The 25,393-nt window shown below is 42.4% G+C and overlaps 3 protein-coding genes across 6 annotated transcripts; 1 reads left to right on the top strand and 2 right to left on the bottom strand.

The window, feature by feature from the left end:
- The first annotated feature begins 330 nt into the window (after positions 1–330).
- Positions 331–18,372, top strand: cyfip1 (cytoplasmic FMR1 interacting protein 1). Of its 3 annotated transcripts, none has more exons than XM_088426175.1 (31): positions 331–535; positions 4,136–4,256; positions 4,443–4,532; positions 5,609–5,686; positions 5,749–5,850; positions 5,913–6,094; positions 6,303–6,399; positions 6,837–6,965; positions 7,039–7,143; positions 7,782–7,873; positions 7,948–8,065; positions 8,441–8,563; positions 8,629–8,754; positions 9,077–9,243; positions 9,512–9,659; positions 9,801–9,954; positions 10,036–10,192; positions 10,270–10,366; positions 10,462–10,538; positions 10,896–11,004; positions 11,105–11,224; positions 11,434–11,633; positions 11,708–11,795; positions 14,896–15,039; positions 15,120–15,210; positions 15,660–15,790; positions 15,981–16,053; positions 16,179–16,273; positions 16,664–16,902; positions 17,316–17,463; positions 17,908–18,372. In XM_088426175.1, the coding sequence occupies exons 2-31, from the start codon at positions 4,140–4,142 to the stop codon at positions 18,070–18,072; spliced, it is 3,762 nt and encodes a 1,253-aa protein (XP_088282301.1). In that variant the 5' UTR covers positions 331–535; positions 4,136–4,139; the 3' UTR covers positions 18,073–18,372. The 3 variants fall into 3 exon arrangements, with proteins under 3 accessions (XP_088282301.1, XP_088282303.1, XP_088282302.1); XM_088426177.1 differs by having other exon boundaries at positions 4,139–4,256; XM_088426176.1 differs by lacking the exon at positions 331–535 and adding an exon at positions 2,537–2,630.
- fndc9 (fibronectin type III domain containing 9) lies at positions 12,219–14,512 on the bottom strand. Its single transcript, XM_088426186.1, has 2 exons — positions 14,399–14,512; positions 12,219–13,441 (listed from the first exon to the last, which is right to left on the bottom strand). Exon 2 carries the CDS (start codon positions 13,384–13,386, stop codon positions 12,832–12,834), a length of 555 nt encoding a protein of 184 aa, XP_088282312.1. The 5' UTR covers positions 13,387–13,441; positions 14,399–14,512; the 3' UTR covers positions 12,219–12,831.
- On the bottom strand, positions 18,324–24,783 carry nipa2 (NIPA magnesium transporter 2). Of its 2 annotated transcripts, none has more exons than XM_088426180.1 (6): positions 24,513–24,783; positions 22,535–22,789; positions 20,630–20,686; positions 20,468–20,558; positions 20,219–20,379; positions 18,324–19,530 (listed from the first exon to the last, which is right to left on the bottom strand). In XM_088426180.1, the coding sequence occupies exons 2-6, from the start codon at positions 22,671–22,673 to the stop codon at positions 18,923–18,925; spliced, it is 1,056 nt and encodes a 351-aa protein (XP_088282306.1). In that variant the 5' UTR covers positions 22,674–22,789; positions 24,513–24,783; the 3' UTR covers positions 18,324–18,922. The 2 variants fall into 2 exon arrangements, with proteins under 2 accessions (XP_088282306.1, XP_088282304.1); XM_088426178.1 differs by lacking the exon at positions 24,513–24,783 and adding an exon at positions 23,952–24,075.
- Positions 24,784–25,393: the final 610 nt, after the last annotated feature.

Raw genomic sequence — 25,393 nt, forward strand, 5'->3', positions numbered from 1 at the left:
GTGTACCACATTTTATATTATGTGTAAAGCAGTGATTTAAACCAAGTAGCCTAAAACATTTAAATGTTCTCCCTCTATCTGTGTTCTGCTTTTACTGACTATGTTGCCATGATGTGTAAAGTACACACATATATTAAAAAAAAAAGGAAAAGGAAAAAAACAGAAAAAAATCGTTGAATACAGCTGACTCCGCGAGTGGCGAACCGCGAATATGCGGGGCTCCGCTGTACATTCCTTTGGCTTCACCTTTCCTGACTAGTCGGGGGCGGGACTCGTCTTCTTTTTCCTCTTCCTGTTGAGTTTTCCAGTTTGTTTGAGCCTGGGCAGGAACTCATTGGCTCCGCCCTACGCTAATCACACCAAAGCCTGGAAGGACTCTTCAAGCCGCCGACGATACTTTGGGAAAAACTCGCCACATACTCCCAACTTGGAAAAAGGACGACGGAGAGGAATCGACGACGTGCCCGGCCGAATGGCGCTTCTGTCGGCTTAGTCGACTCTCGCTTTCCCGTAGCTAACCAGCAACTCTCAGCGGGTGAGTTTGGACAGATTGAATCGCGAAGTTAAGCTAGCAAAACTTTGGGTGTAGGCTTCCCGACCGTCGCCTGCTTGAAATTCCCCAGAGTATTTTTTTTAAACAAACTTAACCCGACAGTCAATTACGTGGCACGTTGCTTTTAGAAACAAGTTAAAATGTATCTTAGTGACTTTTTTTTTTTTTTTTTTAGTGGCTAAAGTGGTGAGGCCGCGGTAGGCTCACCGCAGCGACATATTGGGGGCAGCAACTTTCTCACTTCAAAAGCAAAACTAGAGTTTTCATTTGAATTAACTACATGTCGGGTTGTATTTTTTGTTTTAAAAACATAATGTGCACACAAGGGCGCTCTTTTTATCACCTGTCCGCGAACAGGGTAGAAAATGTGGCGTCAAGGTGTAGCTGTGGTTGTTGATGCGTTCAAGGACTTGTAATTTACTGTTATTGTGCTGCGTTTGGGTGAATGATCAAAAACAGAGGCAAGAATTTCAGTTACAAAATTAAAAAATATGCGCAGACGAAGTTTTTGCCACCTTTTTTCATATTTAAAGGGTATGCTAAATGTATAACTTGCCACAAAACAAAAAAATTAAATCACGCAGTAACAAAATTTAATAACGTAATAACGTTTTATTGTGATACATTAAAACGTGATGTTTACAAGTAGGGCCTGTCAAACGTAAAGTCCTAACTGGAGATATTTTATCAAAAATCGTTTAGCTCGGTTCTATTTAATTCCTGTGCCAGCTGAACTCTGCTAACGTTATATAGCCAAACTTAGACAAACAAAGATGGATGTTTACTTAATTTTCCTTTAAAAAGCTCATTGAAAAAACAAGCGCCTTTTGCAAAGTTCAGTTTCAAACACTCTGTTCATTGCACGTATTTATGTTCCATCTCGTTGCTCAAGTTACAAATTTTACGAAAAGTGAGAAAATATACCTGTAACGATGATTCAGATATATTAATTTTGTTCAACGGTTGTATTTTAACGGGAAAATAATCATGTTCAAGTATCAAAGAAAGCTACTACAGCAGGCTGTGAAACTAATTATTATTTTTAACTTGATGATTGTACTTTAACTCCCAAGAATTTACTCTTCTAAATATGTTAAAAGCGTAGGAGATATTAGTTGTTAGGAAAAAAAAGCGAATAATCGTGATTAATCCTAGAAAAATTTGCAATTGAGTTCTTATAAAAATTGTAATTGTTTGACAGAGAGAAGACATCATTCATGACCAGAACCAGTGGATTTTTTTTTTTTTCCAAGCCAAACTTGAGGGGGTGGAGGGATTTTGCATTTTGTAGACCTGTGAGTTTAAAAAATCAATAATAAATAAAATGAATAATAAAGAACAAGAACACTAGAAAAGATTTCAATATCTCCCTACCCTGTACACTTGTGTCCCACTGTTGTGTTCATTTTGTCTCAGCAACACAGCAAAGTGATTCAAATCCCTCCCAACCGCATAAGACACCACCGGAAAGCCCAGGATGTCCTCTCATGAGCACATTAGGACTTACTTGGAGTCGTTCGAATGAGTCAAAAGATATTGAATGTCCTCTACAGTGGACATTAAACAAAAGGCTCAATCTCAGATGATACAAATATTTTTTCATAGGCTTTTAAGCTGCCATTTTAGTTCTTTGCAAATTCATTAGTAACAAACTGGAAGGCCTTTAAATGAGCTCGCTCTTAACTGCGAGAATTCAACATCGACTCTCAGGAAGTTCTGTAATGCACTGCTGTCGTTTTGGAGAAGTTGAGGAGCGCCGATAACCATTGAACAGGAAATGGAGTGTTTGGCTCTGGTGGTATCTTTTTAAAATGTAAAAGTCTGCCTGCTCTCTACTTTCTAAGATGAGTAGTTTTGTTTTGTTTTTTTACACCAATTTGTAACTGCGCCCGAGAGGCTTTAGGTGTATTTAAGACTGTTTACAATGAGTTGCTGTTGCATTTGAACACATCACTGCGCTTCCTGTGATGTCACAAAGGCGTTTATATAGCATGGCACTGCTTGGTCATTGGAAGTAATAATCCTCTTACCATGCCGTGGCAAAGGGAAAATCTCTTATCAGAGGAGTCACTTTCAGGTAGACCGGTCTTTGGCAGATTTTTTTTGGGAGAGGCTTATTTATTGTTGAGATGAAAATGACGTTTTTGTAAGCACGTTGAAAAAGAAATTGTGAAGTGGTTCGTTTCAATCCCGTGCTTTTGAGTTGCACTTCCTTGTCTGGTCGCTTGTTGCAAGTAAGATTGGCAAAACTTTAAAAGGGAAATAAACCCAAACCTCGAAAAACAAAATAGTCGGCAAGAAAAGATTTTCATCTACGTGCAAAAGGGATGAAATTATGTCCAGTTTCACCCCGAGCCAAACTTTGATGTCCTCCTGTGACCCGCCCAGCATGATAGGCTTTGTTTGACCGGCTGATTGTTTGTTATCAGGGGGAAAGTAACCAGTCAGCATCAACGTGATGAAGCACAACTCTGCACAATTGCGTTTGGTACTCGACGCCAGTGATTATCAAACACGAGTCGTTTTTGGCGGATGCAAAATAATCTGCTAAAAATGTACTCAGATCACGTACCATTACCCCCAAATACAATATCAAGACACCCCCCTCCCCCCAACAGAAATGGTCATGACTTAAATAATTACCTATGTTTTATTATAGCGTTTTTGCTAAAATATGAAATTAATTGTAATTTTCTACAATTGTAATTGGTCATTTCTACTACATTTGCCAGTGAGTATCTTGAAATAAGATCTGGTATTGGAGCAATACAGATACTCTGTATCGGTACTCGCCCATTTGTAGATCAATACCGCTTTTTTTTGCACAGATACCAGTATGCTTACTCAAACGTAGTCATCGATACTAAGTAATGATACCAAGCCTAAGGATACCATAATTTTAAAGGAAGGCTTACATTTCTCAATTTGAATTTTCCCTTAAAATGACATGTAAATAAGGTCAGTTTTCTGTTTTAAGTGTATGATCGATACGAGTACCGAAACCTTGAAATAATATCCCATATTGGCCCGATACCGATTCCTTGTATCGGTAGTTGCCCATCCTTATTAAAACCATCCATCCATCCATTTTCTAGAGCCGCTTTCGCAGGCTTGCTGGTGCCTATTCCAGCTGACTTCGGGCACTAGGCGGGGGACACGCTGAATTTTTTGCCAGCCAATCGCAGGGCACAGAGGGACCCATTCCCGCACCCAATCACACCTAAGGACAATTTTGTATGTCCAATACACCTGCCATGCATGTTTTCGGAGTATGTGACTTCCACACAGGAAGAAGGCCGGAGCGAGGTGGATTTGAACTCGGGTTCCTGAACTGTGAGGCGAGCGTGCTAACCACTGCTCCACCGAACCGCTCTTTACTAAAACAAAACTAAAAAAGACACTCAATGAACTTGAATGTGAAAAACAAAAGTCAAATTGAAATAAATAACGATGCTGAATAAATCGCTTTCAACTAAAAGTTTGAATTTGTTCTGTTAATACATTTGCATCTGATTTCTGTTTTCAGTGCATGCTACAACTAAGTATTAAATATATTTTTGTGACCTTTTTTTTTTTTTGTAGCAGAATGACGTCCACGGTCACCTTAGAGGATGCGCTGTCCAACGTTGACCTCCTGGAGGAGCTGCCGCTGCCTGACCAGCAGCCGTGCATCGAGCCCCTGCCTTCCTCTGTCATGTACCAGGTCGGCGCCTTACCATTTATGCTTTTTAGTTTTCATTCAGGCGTCCGGTGAGACCTTTTGTAACTTAAATAGTCCTTTGCTGCCATTTTGTGGTGATACCCAGTGCAAAAAATGAGTAAATACAATATTGAAATTTGCTGATAGCGTTTATTGTCTCTTTGACTTTTTCCGTTTGTCGTTTCGCAGCCCAACTTCAACACCAACTTTGAAGACCGCAACGCCTTCGTCACGGGCATCGCAAGATACATCGAGCAGGCCACCGTCCATTCTAGCATGGTGCGTGCGCTTCCTTATGGCTCTCAAAACATACCGGATGTTTTATACCCATCCTTCCCTCCTGAAGAAAATAATTGAAATAATCAATGAAAAATCAATGAAAAAATCAATGAAAAAGTCAATGAAAATTCCCACCTCCAGATGTTACAAAATATAACTTTTTTATTATGACCTTAGATTAAAACAGTCCACCGGTAATTTTCTTGGGTTTAAATGAATGTACCCACTTTTAATTTAAATTACGGAAGGTTAAAATAGAGTGAATGGCACAAAAATATTGTTAATCTTTTAATAAAGTAGGAAAAAGTCTGAAATTTTACTTAAATAATTCATCTAAACAGATTAAAAATGGCACAAATATTAATATTGTATTTTACTAGAGGCTTTTTCTGTGGTTTTTGAGGACAAGTGGATGCCACCGGGCGTTTTTGGCAGAGCTCAAAAGCCTTTGTGTCCAATTAGGAAACAGGAGGGGGATCATTCCTGGGATCTTGAATCAAACGGAACTTTGTTTGAAAACAGCAAAGCCTCCCTTGGTTCCTCTCGGGCACCTTTTGGGAGTCAATGACTCATGCGTGCCTTTTGCTTTTTGAAACGTTGTCCTGCGTGAACTCACAAAAGCGATACATTATTAGCTACATTGTTCATTCAAAAAACGACCTTTAGCGACAAGGTGCAATGGTCAGTGCTCTCGTTAGCCTTCGTCCCTTGGTTCTTGACGCATAAATTTCAAATCAACGTGCGTCCATCGGACTCAGCATATTTTGACATCAAAATATTAATCATCGTCCATCGTTCGGAAGATCGAGAAGAGGAACAAAACAGGTGAAGCTAGTAAAATGCGGACTTTTCTACCAAAAATGAAAGTGCTACATGTAACTTCATTCAATTATTTTAATACATTTTACTGTGACATTTGTTAACATTTCTTATGGTTTTTGTTCACGTCTTGAATCTTAAAACATACTCTCACTTTTTACTGCGCAATTTTTGTGACTCCAAACATTCTGCTTGAGAACCAACTGAGGTAAAATGAGCACTGAATGGTCCAGCAAACCCTTTTTTTTCTTCAATAGAACGAGATGCTGGAGGAGGGTCAGGAGTATGCAGTCATGCTGTACACCTGGAGGAGCTGCTCACGCGCGATCCCGCAGGTAATCACCTCCACCCGCAATCCCATCGCTATCTTCGCTCACTCGTTCCTCTCTCTCCGCAGGTGAAATGCAACGAGCAGCCCAACCGGGTGGAAATCTACGAGAAGACGGTGGAGGTGCTGGAGCCCGAAGTCACCAAGCTGATGAACTTCATGTACTTTCAGGTATGTCACGCTCAGCCTTTGGAGCTTCACCGAAAGACGATTAACACGACAACTTCTTATAGCGCACCGCCATCGACCGCTTCTGCGGCGAAGTGCGCCGTCTTTGTCACACGGAGCGACGCAAGGACTTTGTGTCAGAGGCCTATCTTCTGACGCTGGGGAAATTCATCAACATGTTCGCCGTGCTCGACGAACTCAAGAACATGAAGTGCAGTGTCAAGAACGACCACTCGGCTTACAAGCGGTAAAAAGCACACACACGTAAATAAGAATATTCCAAAAGAGATGAAATGCTTTTCAAAATAGCAATATCCTGTTTATCAAAGTAAACTAGCGAAGATTAGTGGTCATGAATTTGCTCATGAAAGATGAATATTAAGATGAAAATATCGTTGCAAGTGTTGTGAGGTTTTTGGTCTGAAATAAAATCCTTCTTCCTTTTTGTCTTGCAGCGCTGCTCAGTTTCTTCGAAAAATGTCTGAGCCCGCATCCATTCAGGAATCTCAGAACCTGTCCATGTTCCTGGCAAACCACAACAAAATCACTCAGGTTGGCCTTCGAGACAACAAATGGCATCGATAGTTATGAGAAATTATTTCTTTTTAAATATATGACAATACTCAAAGCTCTTAGCCTCCCATGTGGATTTATTTTTAACCCAGGAAATTACAAAATCTAAACTACTTATTCAAACATTTTTAAAAATAAATATACCGTTATGTATCAAAGTAACACTGGTGTCATTAATTATTGCACATAATTCTCTACCATAACCTTGTATCTTTAAATCTATATCATGGCATTTGTTAATTATGGAACTCGTGGACCTAGCATTCAAAACAAAGCGAATCAACATTTTTTTAAAAATTGTATTTACAAGCAATTATTTAAGTGAGCAATGCAAGGAAGCTGTGTAAAGAATTATATTCACTTGTGACCCCTGGATGAATAAATCTTCGATTTTCTACGTTTCTCCCGACGCGCAGTCTTTACAACAGCAGCTGGAGGTGATCAACGGCTACGAGGAGCTCCTGGCCGACATCGTCAACCTGTGCGTGGAATATTATGACAACAAGATGTATCTAACCCCTGGCGAGAAGCACATGCTGCTCAAAGTGAGTCAAATGCGTCGCTCCCGGTTCATTGTTTGGAATCGGAACTGAACCGCCCCCTTCACCATCCACGCAGGTCATGGGCTTTGGCTTGTACCTCATGGATGGAAACAGCAGCAACATCTACAAGTTGGATGCCAAGAAGAGAATCAACCTGACCAAGATTGATAAGTTTTTCAAGGTATGCCTCGATTAATGAGTGCCCTTACATGAGAGCACTGCTTGTCAATTGTTTTTTTCCGAGGCCCCTCTGTCACTGCGGTGACTATAAATGAGATCATTATCTGTGAAAATTGTGTAAGTATACCTAAAATTGTATCCTTTTTAACAATTTAACAAAGAAAAAGCCATTTGAATCAACTTTGAGCAAATAATAACATTTTACAGTTTATTCAGAATCTGAAAAAAATTGCTTCAAGTGCATCAAAGTGTCTGAAATTTAAAAAAAAAAGGAAATCCTTATTCAAACTGAAAGCATTTCTGACCAACTGAACTGTTGGATGCTGAAATAACGATATCTGAAATATTTTAGCCTGAAGAAAAATGTATGAAACGTTGTGCATTTTTTTTCTCTAAATCACCTTAATCAATAATGTGCTTTAGAAAAAATGTTAACAGTTAACCTTTCTAACCAGCACACTTTGACTTTGAGAGTGCCACAGCACCGCCTGGTGGCATTGATGTGCAATTACACTACCCAGCACAAAAAATATATTTTTTTAAGTAAAGAACTGAATGAATTTATGAATTTATCCTATTTGTTGCCCTTTAGCCCACTTCTTCCTAGCATTTATGCTACCCCTCTTCTCATTTTTTCAGCAACTCCAGGTGGTTCCTCTTTTCGGCGACATGCAGATCGAGTTGTCCCGGTACATCAAGACCAGCGCGCACTTTGAGGAGAATAAGTCTAGGTTAGACAAAAGCTTGTGCACGAATTGTCTTTGATTCCGATGTCTTTCTCTAACTGCCATGACTGTCGCTCCAGGTGGACATGCACGTCCATATCCAGTAGCCCTCAGTACAACATCTGCGAGCAGATGATTCAGATCCGCGAGGATCACATGCGCTTCATCTCCGAGCTGGCCCGCTACAGCAACAGCGAGGTTGGTATGGACTTTTGGGAAGTTGTATTGTTGAATTTGTGATTTGATTATTAAACTTTGGAACTACATTTTTTAGTGATATCTCGAGGTGTATTTTATTCAACAACCCCTGAAAATACTTCAACTGAAAAACTGAAAAAACTTCATTCATATACCTTTAGGCGTACTCGTACTCCAATTTGAGAACCGCTGCATTGGATTAATCTTGCATAATCAAGGACTAATACTAGCGAGCGGAATTATGAGTAGACAGATATGAGTGTGAATTTAGGGGCTTTTTAAAATTGAATTTATTTTTCAATCTGATGTTTTAAGATATCGCTGTGGTTTCCATAAGCGCAGACTTTAATGAAAATGGACTTTAATGATGCCTAGGTGGTGACTGGGTCAGGCCGTCAGGAGGCCCAGAAGACGGACATGGAGTACAGGAAGCTTTTCGACTTGGCCTTGCAGGGAATGCAGCTCTTGTCGCAGTGGAGTGCTCATGTCATGGAAGTGGTGAGTCCAAAAAAAAACATACTAAAAATAAACACAAAAAATGAACATGTAAATTTTCTCTTCAGTACTCCTGGAAACTGGTTCATCCCACGGACAAGTACTCCAACAAGGAATGCCCCGACAATGCCGAGGAATATGAGCGTGCAACCCGATACAATTACACAAGCGAGGAGAAGTTTGCCCTGGTGGAGGTGGGCCAATCACACTCGGGCTTTTGAGTTGAGATACGTAAATCTAGGTAGTAGAAAGTTAAGCGAGCTTTAGCTTGGCCCGACTGATTAATCGGGCTATTATGGTCCTTCAAACATAGGCCAATATTTGATGATTTTTTTTCACGTTTTATCATTATGTCCTATCATATATATTTGCAGTAGTTGTACGTAAGTAAGTAACATTGTTGTCATTATTCCTTATAAATTCCTGCTATCATCTTCTATCCGTAAATATATCCCATGGAATTTTGTTGATGAGGTCATGCCGCAGTTACAAAATGTCCGTATTGGGAGTTTGCAGGTGATCGCCATGATAAAGGGGCTGCAGGTGCTGATGGGCCGCATGGAGAGCGTGTTCAACCATGCCATCCGCCACACCATCTACTCGGCCCTGCAGGACTTCTCGCAGGTGACCCTGCGTGACCCGCTCCGCCAGGCCATTAAGAAGAAGAAGAACGTCATCCAGAGGTACGCCGCAAGTGCTTTGGCACATCTTTTCAAAAGCGATCACATGTGACAGAGCCGCTTGAAACAAGTCTAGACTCCCCTGTTAAATGCCATTTTTTTTTTTTTTTTGTATTGCAAAATCAAACAAAATGAATCATTTCAAAAGTATTTTCACCATTGTGAGCTAAAATCTGTATAACACATTTGGGATTTATAGTGCCACAGTTACCTCAAGGTTCAGCTGTTTTTGTAGGCTTTTCCCGACATTCTTCTTGCTCCCCGTCCTCAGCGTCCTCCAGGCCATCCGGAAGACGGTGTGCGACTGGGAGACAGGCCGTGAGCCCTACAACGACCCGGCCCTCCGTGGGGAAAAAGACCCCAAGGGCGGATTCGATATTAAGGTCCCTCGACGGGCTGTGGGACCCTCCAGCACCCAGGTGATGAGTCTTTTTGAGATAAAAAACAAAACAAAAAACACTGTATTGTATTGAGGCATAAAGAGAACATAAAGAAATGTTTTCATTGGTTTGCAACCAAATTTACATCCTGCATCTGCATCTGCATTTCTCTTCTTGTAGCTCTACATGGTGAGGACCATGCTGGAGTCCCTCGTCGCTGACAAAAGCGGCTCCAAGAAGACCCTGCGCAGCAGTCTGGAGGGTCCCACCATCTTGGACATCGAGAGGTTTCACCGCGAGTCATTCTTCTACACCCACCTGCTAAATTTCAGCGGTGTGTAGTTTTTTTACCCTGGCACTGATTCTTTACGTTCTTTACAAAATCATGACACGACGCGTTCTTTCTTCTCTGTAGAAACCTTGCAGCACTGTTGCGACCTCTCCCAGCTGTGGTTCAGGGAGTTCTTCCTGGAGCTCACCATGGGCCGCAGGATCCAATTCCCCATTGAGATGTCCATGCCTTGGATCCTCACAGATCACATTCTGGAAACCAAGGAATCTTCCATGATGGAGTGAGCACACCTATCCCCCAATCAATAGGAGGCCACTTGAAACACAAAATATGATTCTAAAAGTTATTTGGTTTCAGGTATGTACTGTATCCTCTGGATTTGTACAATGACAGCGCTCACTATGCCCTGACGAAGTTCAAAAAGCAGTTCCTATATGATGAAATAGAAGCTGAGGTAATGCGTTTCCCATTGTGTCAACTGAAACACATACAGAAATAAGAATAAGCACTTTATTTGCTTTGCCGATTTTTCATTTTGTGTTCTTTCAGGTGAACTTGTGCTTTGATCAGTTCGTCTACAAGTTGGCGGATCAGATATTCGCTTATTACAAGATCCTTGCTGGAAGGTATTCAAAAATGTTGCTAGAGGCGTGATATATTTGAATTACTCTGCACACTTTGATGCGACAAGCGGACACAGTTGCTGTTCCTGCTGATGACTTTTTTAACAAACCATGCAAACTCTAATGTGCTTTTTCAGTCGTCAAATGTGTCCCATGGATTGCAATTTTTGTTCATATCTATTTCTCAGAAAAAAACAAAACATTGTTATTCTATTACTTGATACTCGATTAATCAAGTTTTCTGTAGGATATCTGGATACCTGAACCTTTTCAATTTGGAGTTTGGCATTTGCAAATGGCTCTATTATTGCCTCTGTCTCTGATTGTGGTCCATTAATGTCTGTTATTGATTCCATTCAGTCTCCTATTGGACAAACGTTTGCGGGCTGACTGTAAAAACCAGGGCGCCAACATTCCTTGGCCAGCCTCCAATCGCTACGAGACCCTGCTGAAGCAACGTCACGTACAGGTGCCTTTCTCTTGCACGCTCACTTCTCTTCCTCCATGAAGATATGCTGAAAAGGTCTGTGGCAGTATTCTCATCTAACTAACTTGTCGCCACACCGCAGCTTCTGGGCCGCTCCATCGACCTAAACAGGCTGATCACCCAGAGGGTCTCGGCTGCGTTGTACAAATCTCTGGAGCTGGCCATCAATCGTTTTGAGAGCGAGGACCTCACTTCAATCATGGTAGGGAAATACCTGCTCCAAGAGACATTACAGTGCTCGGGATGACACTGGATTCAGGAGGTTCTCATCTTGGGGAAACTCCAATTCTTTCCTGTCATTCTGTATAACTGTGGCAAAAAAAAGTCAAATGTTGGGTTAATAATGAACTTCATTTGTCCGTTTAACTCAAAAATTCATCAGGCCCTGAATGCTAAACTTGTGTCTTGAAGGAATTAGAAGGACTCTTGGAGATCAACCGCCTGACGCACAAGCTCCTTTGCAAGTTCCTGACGCTGGACAGCTTCGACGCCATGTTCCGCGAGGCCAACCACAACGTGTCGGCACCGTACGGCCGCATCACGCTGCACGTCTTCTGGGAGCTCAACTACGACTTCCTGCCCAACTACTGCTATAACGGCTCCACCAACAGGTAGCGGGCGCGCCGGAACACCCCACTACCATCCTATGTTCTATCTTGACTAGGTCTTTATTTTTTGCGCTCAGGTTCGTGCGCACCGTCCTGCCTTTCTCTCAGGAGTTTCAGAGGGACAAGCCGCCCAACGCTCAACCGCAGTATCTTTATGGGTCCAAGGTCAGTGGCACTCCCCCAAATACAGACAAATGTGGATGTATGTTGCTAGCGTAGGAGCGGATACAGGTCAGATATGAAAATATAAGATATGGTTCAGTTTCAGGAGTGACAAGTGGCCTGAATCGCATTTGAAAAAATTGGGTCTGTGTCGTTTGCACTGCATTTAAAAGATCAAATATAGGTCGCATATGGGGAAAAAAAAATCTGAAACCTCACCCATCCACTCCTAAAATTCCTCTGTAACAAATTGCTAATATTCCAGTTATGGAATGACAGTCATTTGAACATCGCCTGCTTCTCCATTCGGCTATCCATTGTGGTACTTCTGTAAACACTAATGTTAAGCACGACCGTTGTTTGTGATGTCATTGTGTCCTCAAGGCGCACGTAGGACATTTGGGGTATTTAGTTTTCACACACAGGTCACATGAAAGTCGCATTTATTTGGAAATGTGAACGACTTCACAAAAACATCGTCTTTCACAAAAAATCGTAATTGAGCTTTCAGCTCTACTGCATGAACGTAACCTTAAAGAGAGTCCCATGATGGAGTGGATGCACTGTACTTGCTGGGGAAGGAAACTAATTACATACCAATGCCACTAGATGGCGGCAAAGCACTTAAAACAAATGAGATCATAACGCACAACAACCTGTATCTAGCATGTACACTATCATGAACGCATGATACATAAACGATTATTCAGTAGTTAAATTAGGCCACATAAACACCTTCACATGAGGGTTATCCATTGGATATACGGAAAAAACAAATATGCAATTCACAAAAATGATACAAGTCACCAAAGTCACATTTCAGAATCAAACCTGTACGCTCATCCACAGTTGCCCCATTTTACGTTACTTCCAAGGATTAAGTGATTCACTCATGCAGATTAAAAAACGAATTAAGCAGTCAATTTGAAGCGGGTATGTTCAGTTGCTTGACACATAGGATTCCATAATAATCCATAATACAGTACGGCGCAATTCCGTCTGGGCCGCACAATATGGCGATGACCTCAATCCAATTGGCTCAAGCTGGCTCGCCCCCAGACAGCCGAGCCAGCGCCCTGAGCTCGTGGCCGCCGTTGTCGCAGCTGCCCCTCGGCGTGTAGAATCTCCTGGACGAGGAGCGGACCGCGTCGGTCGCCGCCGAGCGTCCGCCGCCCCCTCGGCCCCCGCGGACGCCGTGCAGGCACCCCCGCAGCAGGACGCCGGCGATGACCAACAGTAGGAGGCAGCACGTCAGCCAGGCGCCCGTGGCCAGCTCCCAGCCCGCGCGGTCCTTCCCCTCGCCGTTGTCGCTCGGGGTGCCGAACATCTGGCACTGGTCCCGCGCTGGGTTGGCGGCCTGGCATGTGACGCACAGCAAATAGGTGGTCTGCGGGAGCAGGTTGGTCAGGTGGGCGGCCGTCTGGCTGACGGGGATGCGCTCCTCGTGGAGGAAGCTCTTTCGCTTGAAACCCATCAGCAGGCTGTTCCAGTTGGGGCTGTACATGACGCTGTAAAAGGTGTCCAGGCAGCCCGCCGACGGGGGCCAGCTCACCCTGGCCGAGGTCGCGGAAACGTTATAGACCGCGATCGCCATCTCAGGAAAACCGCTGCGTAATTCTGGTGTGCGCCGCTCACGGTGTAAGGCGCACCTGGAAAACAGGACGGCGATAGTCTTCAATCTTTTACACCGAGTAGCACCTTACTCATTCACCGCCGTTGACGGCTTTAGACTTCAAAGATCCATTTCAGTTGTGCTGTCGGAGAACGTCCGTATGATGTCTGTCTGCCTAGCACCGAGGCAAATACCTCCAAAGCAAAACCTTGACCAAGTATCACAAGAATAACCTACCGCACATTGTTTTGCTATTAATTACAAATGTCAACGGCGCTATGCAGTCTTGCAGTGGGATTAGGGAAGCGGATGTAACAATGCCAGGATAATAAGCATTCTGTGCAGGGGATTGTCTGGAATAAACCCTGGTCACTGCTGGGATTAAATTGCATAATCATGCCCAATGATTTGCCAAGAGGTCATTGAGTCACCGCCAACCATTTGACTCTTTTTAGAATGCTCCAATGATTGCTCTATATTCATGATTCTCAAGACACCTAAATGTGTCACTGTCAGAGTAATCAAGACTTAAAATACTACATACTATACTTAGGTGCTATATACTTGGCACATATTTATTTATATTATTTATTTATATATATATTTTATATTTAAGAAATAAGGAAACCCACCACCCCAAAAAAAGATTTTTTTTTTTTTTTTAATTTTTGAGGAGGGTATTTAAATATTTTTGGCAAGTGGGAATATTTGCCATAAAACGGCAGACAAAAAAAAAAAAAACAGATTAAAGTTGGAACAGTTGAATCAAACCAAATTTTGAAATGACAGAATAAGAAAAATCCTAAAATTGAAAAATAGGCATCAAATTCTATCTCAAAACCACCTCATTTATTTAAAAAAAATCATTTTCTTGCTACTATTGCACAAAGTTGAACTATCAACCATTTCCTAGAGCAACACTAACAAAAAAGTGGAATATCAAATGCACATTTCGTATGCTGAGCAACAAATGAGCAGAATATTGGGCTCTTACCTCAGCTTCTCAATTGATTCCGAATCTCATATTGTCACATCTGGGACGACGTAACTGCCACGCGGTGTGGATCAGCGCGTCCTTGTTTTAACCGCTGCAGTCGGATATGTGCGCAGCCGCCAATGGATTGGGAAGAAGGAGGAGAGTGGGCTTTAAAGTCGTGCGCAACTGAAGAGAGAACGATGCCAATTTAAAAACAAAACAAAACAACCATCTGACCCTACAAAGCAAACAGCTAATCCAACTGTCTCTGAATATTTCAAAGATTTTTTTTTTGTTTTAACAGAATTATGAATTCTGTTGTAAACGGTTGTAGGTTGTAAACATGCTACTCGCGTTCTCATTGATGCTCTCTGATGATGCCGATTTTAATTGCTTGGTCGCCATCTTGTGGCTTGTATGGGAAATTACAAAAAGCAATGTCATTGATTCAGGTGATGGTTCCCCATGCTTTTTAACTTTCCGTTCCTGTCCATCCTTGACCTTTTTCTCCCCAGACGCTGAACTTGACGTACAGCAGCATCTTCAGCTGCTACCGCAACTTTGTGGGCCCGCCGCACATCAAGGTCATGTGTCGTCTGCTGGGCTACCAAGGCATTGCCGTGGTGATGGAGGAGCTACTCAAGGTGGTCAAGAGCCTGGTGAGTCTGCTGATTGTCACGTTGTTGGAATAGATGGTCCGGCTGTGCCTAATGAAGTGTCCGCCGGCTGGCCTTTGTAGCTCCAGGGCACCATCATGCAGTATGTGAAGACCCTGATGGAGGTGATGCCCAAGATCTGTCGGCTCCCTCGTCACGAGTACGGCTCTCCAGGTTTGTTTGTGTTCCTATTGGCTTCGTTTTTAGATGGCCCGACGATTACTCTTTACCATTATGCAGTGTAAACTTTTACAACAGTTGTATACAAGAAACAACGGTGGCCTTATTCATAATACGTAAATTCAAGTTATATTCTTTTAGCCTTGGTTATATTTGGTGTCATGAAGTTTGCTGATGGTCATTATGCAGACCTGTCATTCAAATTTAAGATATGAAGTTTTGACAAGCAAGAATTAGGTGAGCAATGCAAGGAAGTTGCGCAAAGAATTGACCTGGATGTCACTACTTCAGACACAACTTTGTCAGTTTGTTTTAGACAATTAAAAAAATCAAATACTTTAGTTCAATAGCATGAATGTCCCAATTTTGGACTCAAAAAATCTCTATAAATCAGGCCCGAAGAGAGAATTCCTGCAAATTTTCTGCTTTCTGTATTTGACAAGGAATCCTCGAGTTCTTCCACCACCAACTGAAGGACATCGTAGAGTACGCCGAGCTCAAGACGGTTTGCTTCCAGAACCTGCGGGAGGTGGGCAACGCCCTCCTCTTCTGCCTCCTCAGTGAACAAAGTCTGGTACGACCACGCCCTCTCATTCTCATTTAGCGTCAGCGTTGCAATCACGTTTCACACCTTTCCACAAACTGTTTTTACCGTTGACAAAAATGCTGCTTAAAATGTTCAGAATGAGCTGAGCGCTTTGAATTTAGAATAGCGAGCATTGGCTATTTAACGCCAACGAATTAACCGTGACGCCGTTTTGCAGTCGCAAGAGGAGGTTTGCGATCTGCTGCATGCGGCGCCTTTCCAGAACATTCTGCCCAGAGTCCATGTCAAAGGTGAACACTAATCATAGCAATTAAATAGTTTAAAATTGATATAACCGTTAAATGAGAACAGCGTCAAATGTATGTACTTGAGTAGCTAACGAAGGGGGGGGGTGTGTATACGTGTGTGTTGACAGAGGGCGAGCGCCTGGACGCCAAGATGAAACGCCTGGAGGCCAAATACACGGCGCTGCACATGGTTCCTCTCATCGAGCGTCTCGGCACGCCACAGGTACGCTAGCCGCTTGATGCTAATAAATGGGATTGGGGGGGCGGGGGGGTGAAAAACAAAAAAAAATTGAATTGGTTCAGGCAACAAAAAGGTAAGTCAAGTTTGAAACTACAAAAAAGCTGAAGGTTGGGTAAATCAACAAAAAAGCGGGTGACAAAAATTGCGAATGAAGGAAAAAAATGCAAATGTGTGATAGTGGGTTGAAAAAAAAAGATCAAATAGAATAAAACTCAAGCCTCAATTAATAGTCATTAAAAATGCTTCTGAAAACATCCCCTTTTTGATGAATCGATTTTATGAGCCCGACTATACGTTTCTGGTTAGTCCTGTTGACCGATTTGTTTGAAGAACCTGTGTTTTTTTTTTTGGTCGCCCCCTCCCCACCCGTAGCAAATCGCTATCGCTCGCGAAGGCGACCTGCTGACCAAGGAGCGCCTATGCTGCGGCCTGTCCATGTTCGAGGTGATCCTGGCTCGCGTGCGCGGCTTCCTGGACGACCCCATCTGGCGCGGGCCGCTGCCCGGCAACGGCGTCATGCACGTGGACGAGTGCGTGGAGTTCCACCGCCTGTGGAGCGCCATGCAGTTTGTCTACTGCATCCCCGTCGGCGTGCACGAGTACACCGTCGAGTAAGTCGATCAAAGGCATTTGACATTAAAAGGAAACCAATGAAAAACGACACCAGGGAGCTGCAATTTTACCCAAATGGTGACAACTTCAAATTTGAACATGGCACAACCACTCTCCCAGGAGTGTGGCATCCCTTGGCTAAAATACTGTGTGGAAGAAAATGACACAAAAATGGTCAAAATACTGCACAAGTTCAACGTGAAAATGATCAGACAAACCCCATTTTATAAGTATGCTAGCGGAATATTAAGACAGTGTGAAATGCCATAGATGGACTAGTAAAAAAGAAGATGAATGAAAACTCCAAACTCCCAGTAGTTCCACATTACTTGTTTAATGGCAATATATAACGCAAAACAAAATTAGCCCATTTGCCACCATTGACCTCCTTTGGTTCCGGTCCGGTTCGCAGGCAGTGCTTCGGCGACGGCCTCCACTGGGCGGGCTGCATGATCATCAGCCTACTGGGCCAGCAGAGGCGCTTTGACATCCTGGATTTCAGCTACCACCTGCTCAAAGTGCAGAAGCACGACGGCAAGGACGAAGTCATCAAGAGCGTTGTGAGTATATCGCCATAAAGCCATGAATCAAGTACTAAAATAATCCATTACTTCATAGACTCAACAGGTAATCAATTACTTTTGGTAATAAGTAATGAATCACTTAAAATACAAAAGTAATCAGTAATGGGTAATAAGTACTAAAGTGATCAACTAAGTAGTACTTATTACTTACCAAAAGTAATTGTTTACTTTACATACACAAGTACTATGGTAATCAAGTACTTAGGTAATCGCTGCTAAAATTATCCGTTTTTTTTCCAAAGTACTAATTACTACCTGTTCTTGGTAATGCCTAAAGTAATTGATTACTTACTGCTTATTAATTGAAATAAATTACTTTAGGTACTGAAGTACTTCTTTTGTAACTTGTAACTGTGTATAAATATGTATATGTAGTTGAAATTTTGAGTGTCGGGCATCCATTTTGTTTTGTTTTGCCAGCCGTTGAAGAAAATGGTGGACCGCATCCGCAAGTTCCAAGTGCTCAACAACGAGATCTTCGCCATCCTGAACAAGTACCTCAAGTCGGGAGACGGCGAGAACATGCCGGTGGAGCACGTGCGCTGCTTCCAGCCGCCCATTCACCAATCACTGGCCAGCAGCTGAGTGCAAAAATATTACAAATATTCACTTTTGTTTTTTGACTCGGCTAGTAACGGCCACTGAGTTTTACTCCCACGGTAAACTTTTTTTGTATTCACACGTGCCTTATCGGAGAATATAGATTTGTTTTATACTTCTAGACTTTCTAAGAGATTAATATTTAAAAAGATTTTGTGGTGGTGGTGGTGGAACGATAGAAGTGAGGTGACGTTTTTGTCTCATTTTGCATGCATTTCCATTGACTGTGCCTTGACTTTTAATAATCATCCTTTTATTATTTCAATAAATATGTAACAAATCTTGGTTCATCTGTGAGATGCTTTTCTTTAAAGAAATTAAAAACAACAAAAATAGTTACTTTCAAGTATTACAACTTTTTTTTTTTTTTGAAACCTCATCATGTCAAATGAAAATATTTCCAGTGCATGAAAATGGGGTAACCCCAAACTAACCCACTAAAAAAAAGGATCTGAAATTTCTGCTGCTGGTTGGACATTTAGTCGATTTTTGTGATGCCTTGTTTTATTTGCTTCTTTTTTGACAGAAAAATAGCAAATTCGCATTTTTGTGGGAAATGTTTTCCACTGTATTTGACAGACAGGCTTGGTCCCAATTCCCCAAATCAGATTGTGATTTCTTGATGATTCGTACAATATATATAAAAAAAAAAAGGTGCAGTTGTAGATATCTTAATGACATGATGGGGTGATTCCGACTCGCTGATTTTCAATACGTGGTCCGTGATAAAAATGAATTAGTCAGCTGTTCCATCGCGGACAGGAAGTGAGCCCCGCCCTTCCCTTCTCAGCGCTACGACAGGAAAATTGATAGAATCCATCCGAGGCGATTGTCTTTACGGCGCCAGGTTCCCGTTCCGCCTGGAGACGGCGTCGAAGGAGGTCTCGCGCTCCTCGTCGGCGCGGAGGAGCTGGTAAGTGCCGTTTACGTCGCCGTTCCTCTGCTCCTTGCGCGCGGAGGCGGCGAGCGCGGCCACGCTGACGCTGACGTCCTTGAAGGCGTGCAGCAGGAAGATGCCCGCCACGATGGTGAGGAAGCCGGCCAGCGTGCCGATGATGTCGTCGGCGCCCATGTGGCGCCACTCTTTGAAAAGCGCCGCCGAGCAGGTGAGCACCGAGGTGGTGAAGAAGACGTAGTAGATGGGCGTGACCAGGGACGTGTTGAAGATGTCCAGCGCCTTGTTGAGGAAGTTGATCTGCGTGCTGACGCAGGCCACCAGGCCCAGTAGGAGGAGCCAGGCCAGGGGCGCGCGGGCCACGTTGGCGCCGCCCAGCGCTTCCTTGATGGCGATGCCCAGGCCCTTCACGCACGACACCGACAGCGAGCCGATGAGAGAGCAGATGCTGATGTACACCAGGATGTTGCTCTGCCCGTGGCGCGGCGCCACCGCCAAGATGAGCGCCAGCACCACCACAACCACCGCCATGGCGAAAAGGAAGAAGCCTTCATGTTGCAGGGAAAAAAAAAAGAAAAAATCAAGGGCGTAGCAGTAAGTACACAGTGGTTACGCGAGCTTTATCTTAACGGATTTGTATAGATGTCTCTCAAACAATCAGGAAACAAATACAGAAAAAATAATTTGTGCATATCAAAATAGTCAATATAAAATGTCATCTTTTGGGAGCGTTAAATCAAGTTTTCAAGCGCTTGACAGCCGAAGCAAAGACAGGCTACTGGATATAAGAATATTTTCTATATTCTACCGATTGTTTACACAATGATTTACAAGTGTTTTTTTTTTTAGTGAATATTCAGGTGCTTGAAGAACCCTTCTGTTATGGCGTGACAAATCATTTTGGCACTTGGGCTCCCTCTAGTGGTATTTTATAAAAACGTGCTCAAACTGCCTAAACGTTTGGCGTATTAGTGACACTTTTTCTTTTAAAACGAGTAAAACGTTTTAAACAATACAGTTTTATTCAGTCTTTCAAAACTTAAAGTTCATCTTTTCACTCGGGCAATTAATTTATTACAAATCATTTATCACATTTTTCAAGAAACAAACCTTATTAGTAGCTGTTTTTGTCATTGTTTTAATGATTTCGTTATTTCATTTTGAATTACAACTTTTTCGCGCGGATTTTACCCGCACAAATTGGTAATGCAATAAAAATGGAACGGAAAAAGTCACCTGGGTCTACCAGCTTTTGCGCCATGTCCTCCAGACTGCTAATTTCCTCTTCTTTGGGGGCGTGTATGACCATGGTAGTGGAGCCCAATATACTCAGCAGACAGCCCAGCTTACCGTGAAGGTTCAAGCGTTCGCTCAGGAAGTACGACGACAGCACCGCGCTGGGGACAAATAAAAACGCCAATCATCAACGGCGATCTCCGACGTTGAGCTGAAAGTTGGAAAATTGCTTTGCGGTAATCTCCCTACCTGACCAGTACGCTGAGGGCGCCCAGAGGCGTGACCAGAGTGGCGGGGGCGAATGCGTACGCTGCAAAGTTGGCGGCTTCCCCCGCGCCCACTTGAAAATGACCCCCCAAAAGAATTCATTCGTAAAGGAGCACTTTGAAGACCGAAAAAAAATGCACTTACTTGAAAGTAAACCGGCCCACCAAAGCCACTCCTTCAGATAAGCATGGCCACCTTGACCTGAAAGGTCAACAAGGAGAAACTATAAAAGTGAGCACGATCTCACGGCCACATTCCATTCCTGTTGCCGCACGGAATTCAAAGTTAAACATTCTGCAGTAAAACAAGTTGAGAGAACGTACATAAGTAAAAATCCGTTCACCTGTAAAGCTCCGCATAAGGACTAGGCAAAAAATCCAATTCATTTGATGAATTCATTTAAAAAAAAAAAAAAAAGTAACAGTTGAAAATAAGCTAAATCGTGAAATCGGTTTTGCGAAAATGGTGGGATGCAGGCTGAATTGTTTAAAAAAATTCTTAACTCCTTGTCATTGAGTGACAGCTATTTTCCGACTGTCCTTTACCCTAACACTTGAAAATAAATGAAGAATAAATACCAAGGATTGGATGTTTAAATGAAAGATACGTCAAAATACGTCTTTGGCAATGAATGAGTTAATTATGTTCAGACTATGAATGTTAAATTTACATTAAAAGTGATCTAAAATCTACACATTATCATTCTGATTGACATTTGTTTTTACATAAATCAAACTTTTAAAATAATAAAAATTGGAGTGAAAATTGATATTTTTTTTGGGGGGCCATAACCGGCGAGCCCTACTTTGAATGGCATTTAATAGTTTTGCTTTGAATGCAAACTGGTGAGAAAATTGAGCAGCTGTTGTTATTTCGGTCTGCGACGTGCATCCAACTGGTTTTTCCATAAGTTGCGGCTTTCGAGTTGCACAATCAAGCACTGACAGGACGAGCCAGCTAAAGCAGAGAAAGTCCTGTATGTAAACAATAGCCGAAAATGAGGGCGCTACGGCAACAGAAACTATGACAAAAGCTGATCGTGTTTGATTAAAACATGCTTATCTGTCTGTTTCGATCTGGAGCTAATTCAAAACACACGATTATGGGCAAAATAATTATTTTGGTCAATTTTGAAAGCAATTATTCATCATGTTTGGTGGAACATGTCTATTTATTGCCCTTTTTTTTAAACAAGCAGAATATAAACAAGGCTTTAAGGCTTGATACTTACAAATAATAATAATAATGAACTAAAATAAAGTAAATTCAAACAAATTCACAAGACTTGGCAAAAATGGCACACAGGGCAACACAGCTAATGTACTTGCTGAGTGCAAACCAATGAAAAAATGGAGCCTATCTAGAACCAAGCACATTCACCTTTAAGCAAATTTTAATCAATTAGCAGTCAAAATGTCATTTTCAGACATTTCAAACTATTTTTTTCCCCTGAATTTTTCAAATTGCGTCTCAACTGACAGCTAGCATTGGATTTATTAGGAATCAAGAACACCATTTGACGCTGCTAAACGATATATTAGGCTGAGAAAAGCAGAGGCTTTTGTCATGCAAACATGTGAGAAACATTGCCCCCTGGTGGTAGGACAACAACGTGCTTATTTGACATGAAAGTAGCTAGCTTTTTCAATCTTAATATCGCCGAGGTTCCGCTAAATTAATCGTGGCAGCCAATACGGCGATTGCGATTAAAATTCGATTCATTGTGCAACCCTCGGTCACAGATCTACTTTATTTTGAACGTTTGTCGAATTCTCAAGCATAGACCGGTTTGTGATGATTAAAAAAAAAAAAAAGTTGGGGTCCCCTGCTCTCAATGATTACTCGATTAAAAAAAATGCTAGTTTTCACTTAATGTGTGCAAACTTGGTTCCCACAACTGACCAAATGTCAGTGAGAGGTCAAAATTGCAGTAGAGCCAGTGACCCAGTCACAAGACTGTGTGTGTGTGTGCGTGTGTGTGTGTGTGTATGACACATCTAGTCCAATCAAAACATCCTGGGGCCGCCTATTTGACTATCCTGTTCCTACCGGCTCTCATGGACCCCTTCCTGGCCAGACGCAGCAGGCCCTTCTTCTTGAGGATGAAGCTTCCTCCGATGAAGACGCTGGAGCTGACGGCCAGAGCCAAGCCGATGTAGAAGTCGTACTTTCCGCGCTCCTGAGCCATTCCCGAGGCCGACGTGCTGCTATTGCCGCTGGCGTTTTTCCCTTGCGTCACATTGACTAGCGCGCAGCGAAGAAGTCTCTGCGGGCCAGAGGCGCTGCTCAGGTCGAGCCACACGCCTTTGGGGGAAAAACAACAACACGCGCCAGCAGGGATTGAAAAGTCACGTCCCTTACTCGCCACAACAAACGGATTTGTTTATAAAGCAAACTACTCTTTCGCTCAGCAAACTTTAACCGCTGAAGAAACTTAAGTATTCGTTCTGGTATCGGGATAGCGGAGAACAGATACCAAGTATCAGTATTGGGACGTTTCCCGGACTTCTTACGAGGAATCGGCAAAAGTCAAGACGATTAAATCGGCCGGCCAAATAAATCGATTATGTCCCTGAAAATCAAATCGATTCCTTCGTCTTGCATTGGGATGGGCAAGTCCAGAAACCAAGAATCAAAATTACGCCGTTTCCTGGCTTTATTTCAGGGGATCGGCAAAAGCCTGACGATTAATCGACCAGCTAATTAGATCAATTATGGCCCTGAAAATTAGTCGATTCTTTCATCTTGCATTGGGATGGGCAAGTACAGATACCAAGTATTAGTATTGGGCCGTTCGTTTCCTGGCCTTATTTCAAGGCAGCGGCGAAACCTCGGCTATTAATCGGCCAGTCGATTAAATCAGCCGATTATAGTGCTGATAATCACATTGATTCTTTCATCATGCTTTTTTGTATATGAGGAGAAAAAATACTATTACATAATCAAATCTATACAATAAATGTAAAATTGTCCCCTGCTCTTTGTGGGAAATAGGCATCAGGCTAGTGAATATAATTAAAATGTATTGGAAGGAAACCTTTATTATAATTTTTTTTTGAGGGGGGTCAGTCAATTGATTAATCAGAAACATGAATTCTCTTTGTCAAAAAAATACATCCCTAATTTGATAGATTCTTTGCATATATTTAAAACCACTGAAAACGATAACGTGGGTCGAAATGACTCAAAAGTGAAAAATCGTTACTTGTGTTGAAAATGTCGCCATAAAAGTGACACATATCATCTTCATTACTACCGATCAAGTCACGCGTGTAAAATTAATGAACTTTTTTTTTTGTTTCTTTGCGGCAACAAAGTATTTGTTCTACAAATCCAGACAAGAATGGTCATTTGTTTCGAACCTATTTTTAAGCAATCAAGCCAGGTACAAAGAAGAAATTGTAGGCGATACAAATCTAAACAAAGATGAATACGTCCCGTTCTTACTGAAAATAAATTCACGCACCATTTTGGCCACAAATAGTCCAATTCGGTTCCGACGACGAGTCCACCGCGTTTAACCAGCACTCCATAGCGAGCTCCAGAATCTCGTTTAACCGGCTCGGTCTCCTATGGAAACAGCGAAGCTACTCTACTTCCCACTTGTGGGTGTATTTTGACGACTCGTTCGGCGTTGTCTTATGTTAATTAAGAGCCATTTTTCTTTCTTCCTCTTTGTTTTTTTTTTTTTTTTTTTTTACCTTCGCCGTCAGTCAACTCAGGTGACCGTGACAGGTGAGCTTCATTAGCTTAGTAGCTAGCTCGCATCGTAAAACGGAACTCGAGCTTATTTTTCGCTCGGAACTCAACTTTATTCCCACAAAAATGTACAACAAATATATGAAAGGTGAAGGAAAATAATAGAATTGGAGCTAAATTAAACAAAAAGGCGAGTAAGCCCTACGTCACACGCGCGTTAGCCGCGCTAGCTTCCCTAGCATGACAAGCTAACTCACTAGCCGAAGTCGATCACCGCACCTAAAAAAAAAAAAAATACTTTTATCTGATGGATTTGGTTTTTAACTACCTTTCTAAAGTCACCCGCGACGAGTGACTTAGTAGAGCGCTCAGCCACGGGTTACTTTGAAGCCATCACAGCCTCCACCTTCATCCATCCAGCGTCCATCACAACCGGCGAGGCGACGACAGGCTGGCCGTCTTTCTGCCTGGTGCACCGGGCGTACTGAGCTGTTTGTTCCGCCTGTGGAGAAGCCGGCAGCGGCTTGAGCGCTCCACAGCCAGGCGTGCGATTACGAGCTCCGTGCCTCCCACGTATGGTAGCAGGAAGGGGGCGTTCCTCGACCACTTGAAGCGCCACCACAAAAAAAAAAAACAACAACCACCTGGACGATGGGTAAGCAAAAATATTTTTCATGACATCGTAGATATTTAAGATAAGACAAAACACGAAGAGGCCACAGATGGTGGTCAAAACATGAGTACAAAACTGAAAACTCATGAAACTTGCAGAGTGATGGAACCTTCGGCTCTTAAAGGGCACCGTTGATTGGGAGCCGTTCACTAAACAGTCGATAAAAAGCGTTTTTTTTCACTTGAATATTTTGGACATGGGTGTTTTATTAATGAATTGAACATTGCTAAACGGCCTTTTATAAAGACACTGTTTCCATTGTTCACAATGAAGAGATGTTCATAAAGTAAACATTGTTGAACGGCTCTTTATAAAGGACAGGTTCGTTCGTGAACTAAATATCACTATTACAAATCAGGCCAGACAATAAAATAATACAATTTAGACCATCGATTATTATGAGTTTTTTTTCCTGCTTCATATTTTTAAACCAACGTTTTACTCATGACGAATAGAAACATTGCCGATCGGCTCCATAAAAACATAGTTCCCATCGTTCACAAAGAAGAGTTGTTTAAAAGGCTCGGTTTGTTTGT

The sequence above is a fragment of the Hippichthys cyanospilos genome, chromosome 10 (assembly GCF_059441005.1).
Source record: "Hippichthys cyanospilos isolate Australia breed blue-spotted pipefish chromosome 10, RoL_Hcya_1.0, whole genome shotgun sequence".
NCBI lineage: Eukaryota > Metazoa > Chordata > Actinopteri > Syngnathiformes > Syngnathidae > Hippichthys > Hippichthys cyanospilos.

Coding starts and splice junctions, on each gene's coding strand:
- nipa2 (XM_088426178.1), bottom strand. CDS start 24,018: ATGGAGTGCTGGTTAAACGCGGTGGACTCGTCGTCGGAACCGAATTGG. Junction 22,790..23,951: donor GACTATTTGTGGCCAAAATG/GTGCGTGAATTT, acceptor TTTCCCCCAAAG/GCGTGTGGCTCGACCTGAGC. Junction 20,559..20,629: donor GTGGGCCGGTTTACTTTCAA/GTAAGTGCATTT, acceptor GTCATTTTCAAG/TGGGCGCGGGGGAAGCCGCC.
- cyfip1 (XM_088426175.1), top strand. CDS start 4,140: ATGACGTCCACGGTCACCTTAGAGGATGCGCTGTCCAACGTTGACCTC. Junction 8,564..8,628: donor GTGCTCATGTCATGGAAGTG/GTGAGTCCAAAA, acceptor TTTTCTCTTCAG/TACTCCTGGAAACTGGTTCA. Junction 17,464..17,907: donor ACGAAGTCATCAAGAGCGTT/GTGAGTATATCG, acceptor TTGTTTTGCCAG/CCGTTGAAGAAAATGGTGGA.
- fndc9 (XM_088426186.1), bottom strand. CDS start 13,386: ATGGCGATCGCGGTCTATAACGTTTCCGCGACCTCGGCCAGGGTGAGC.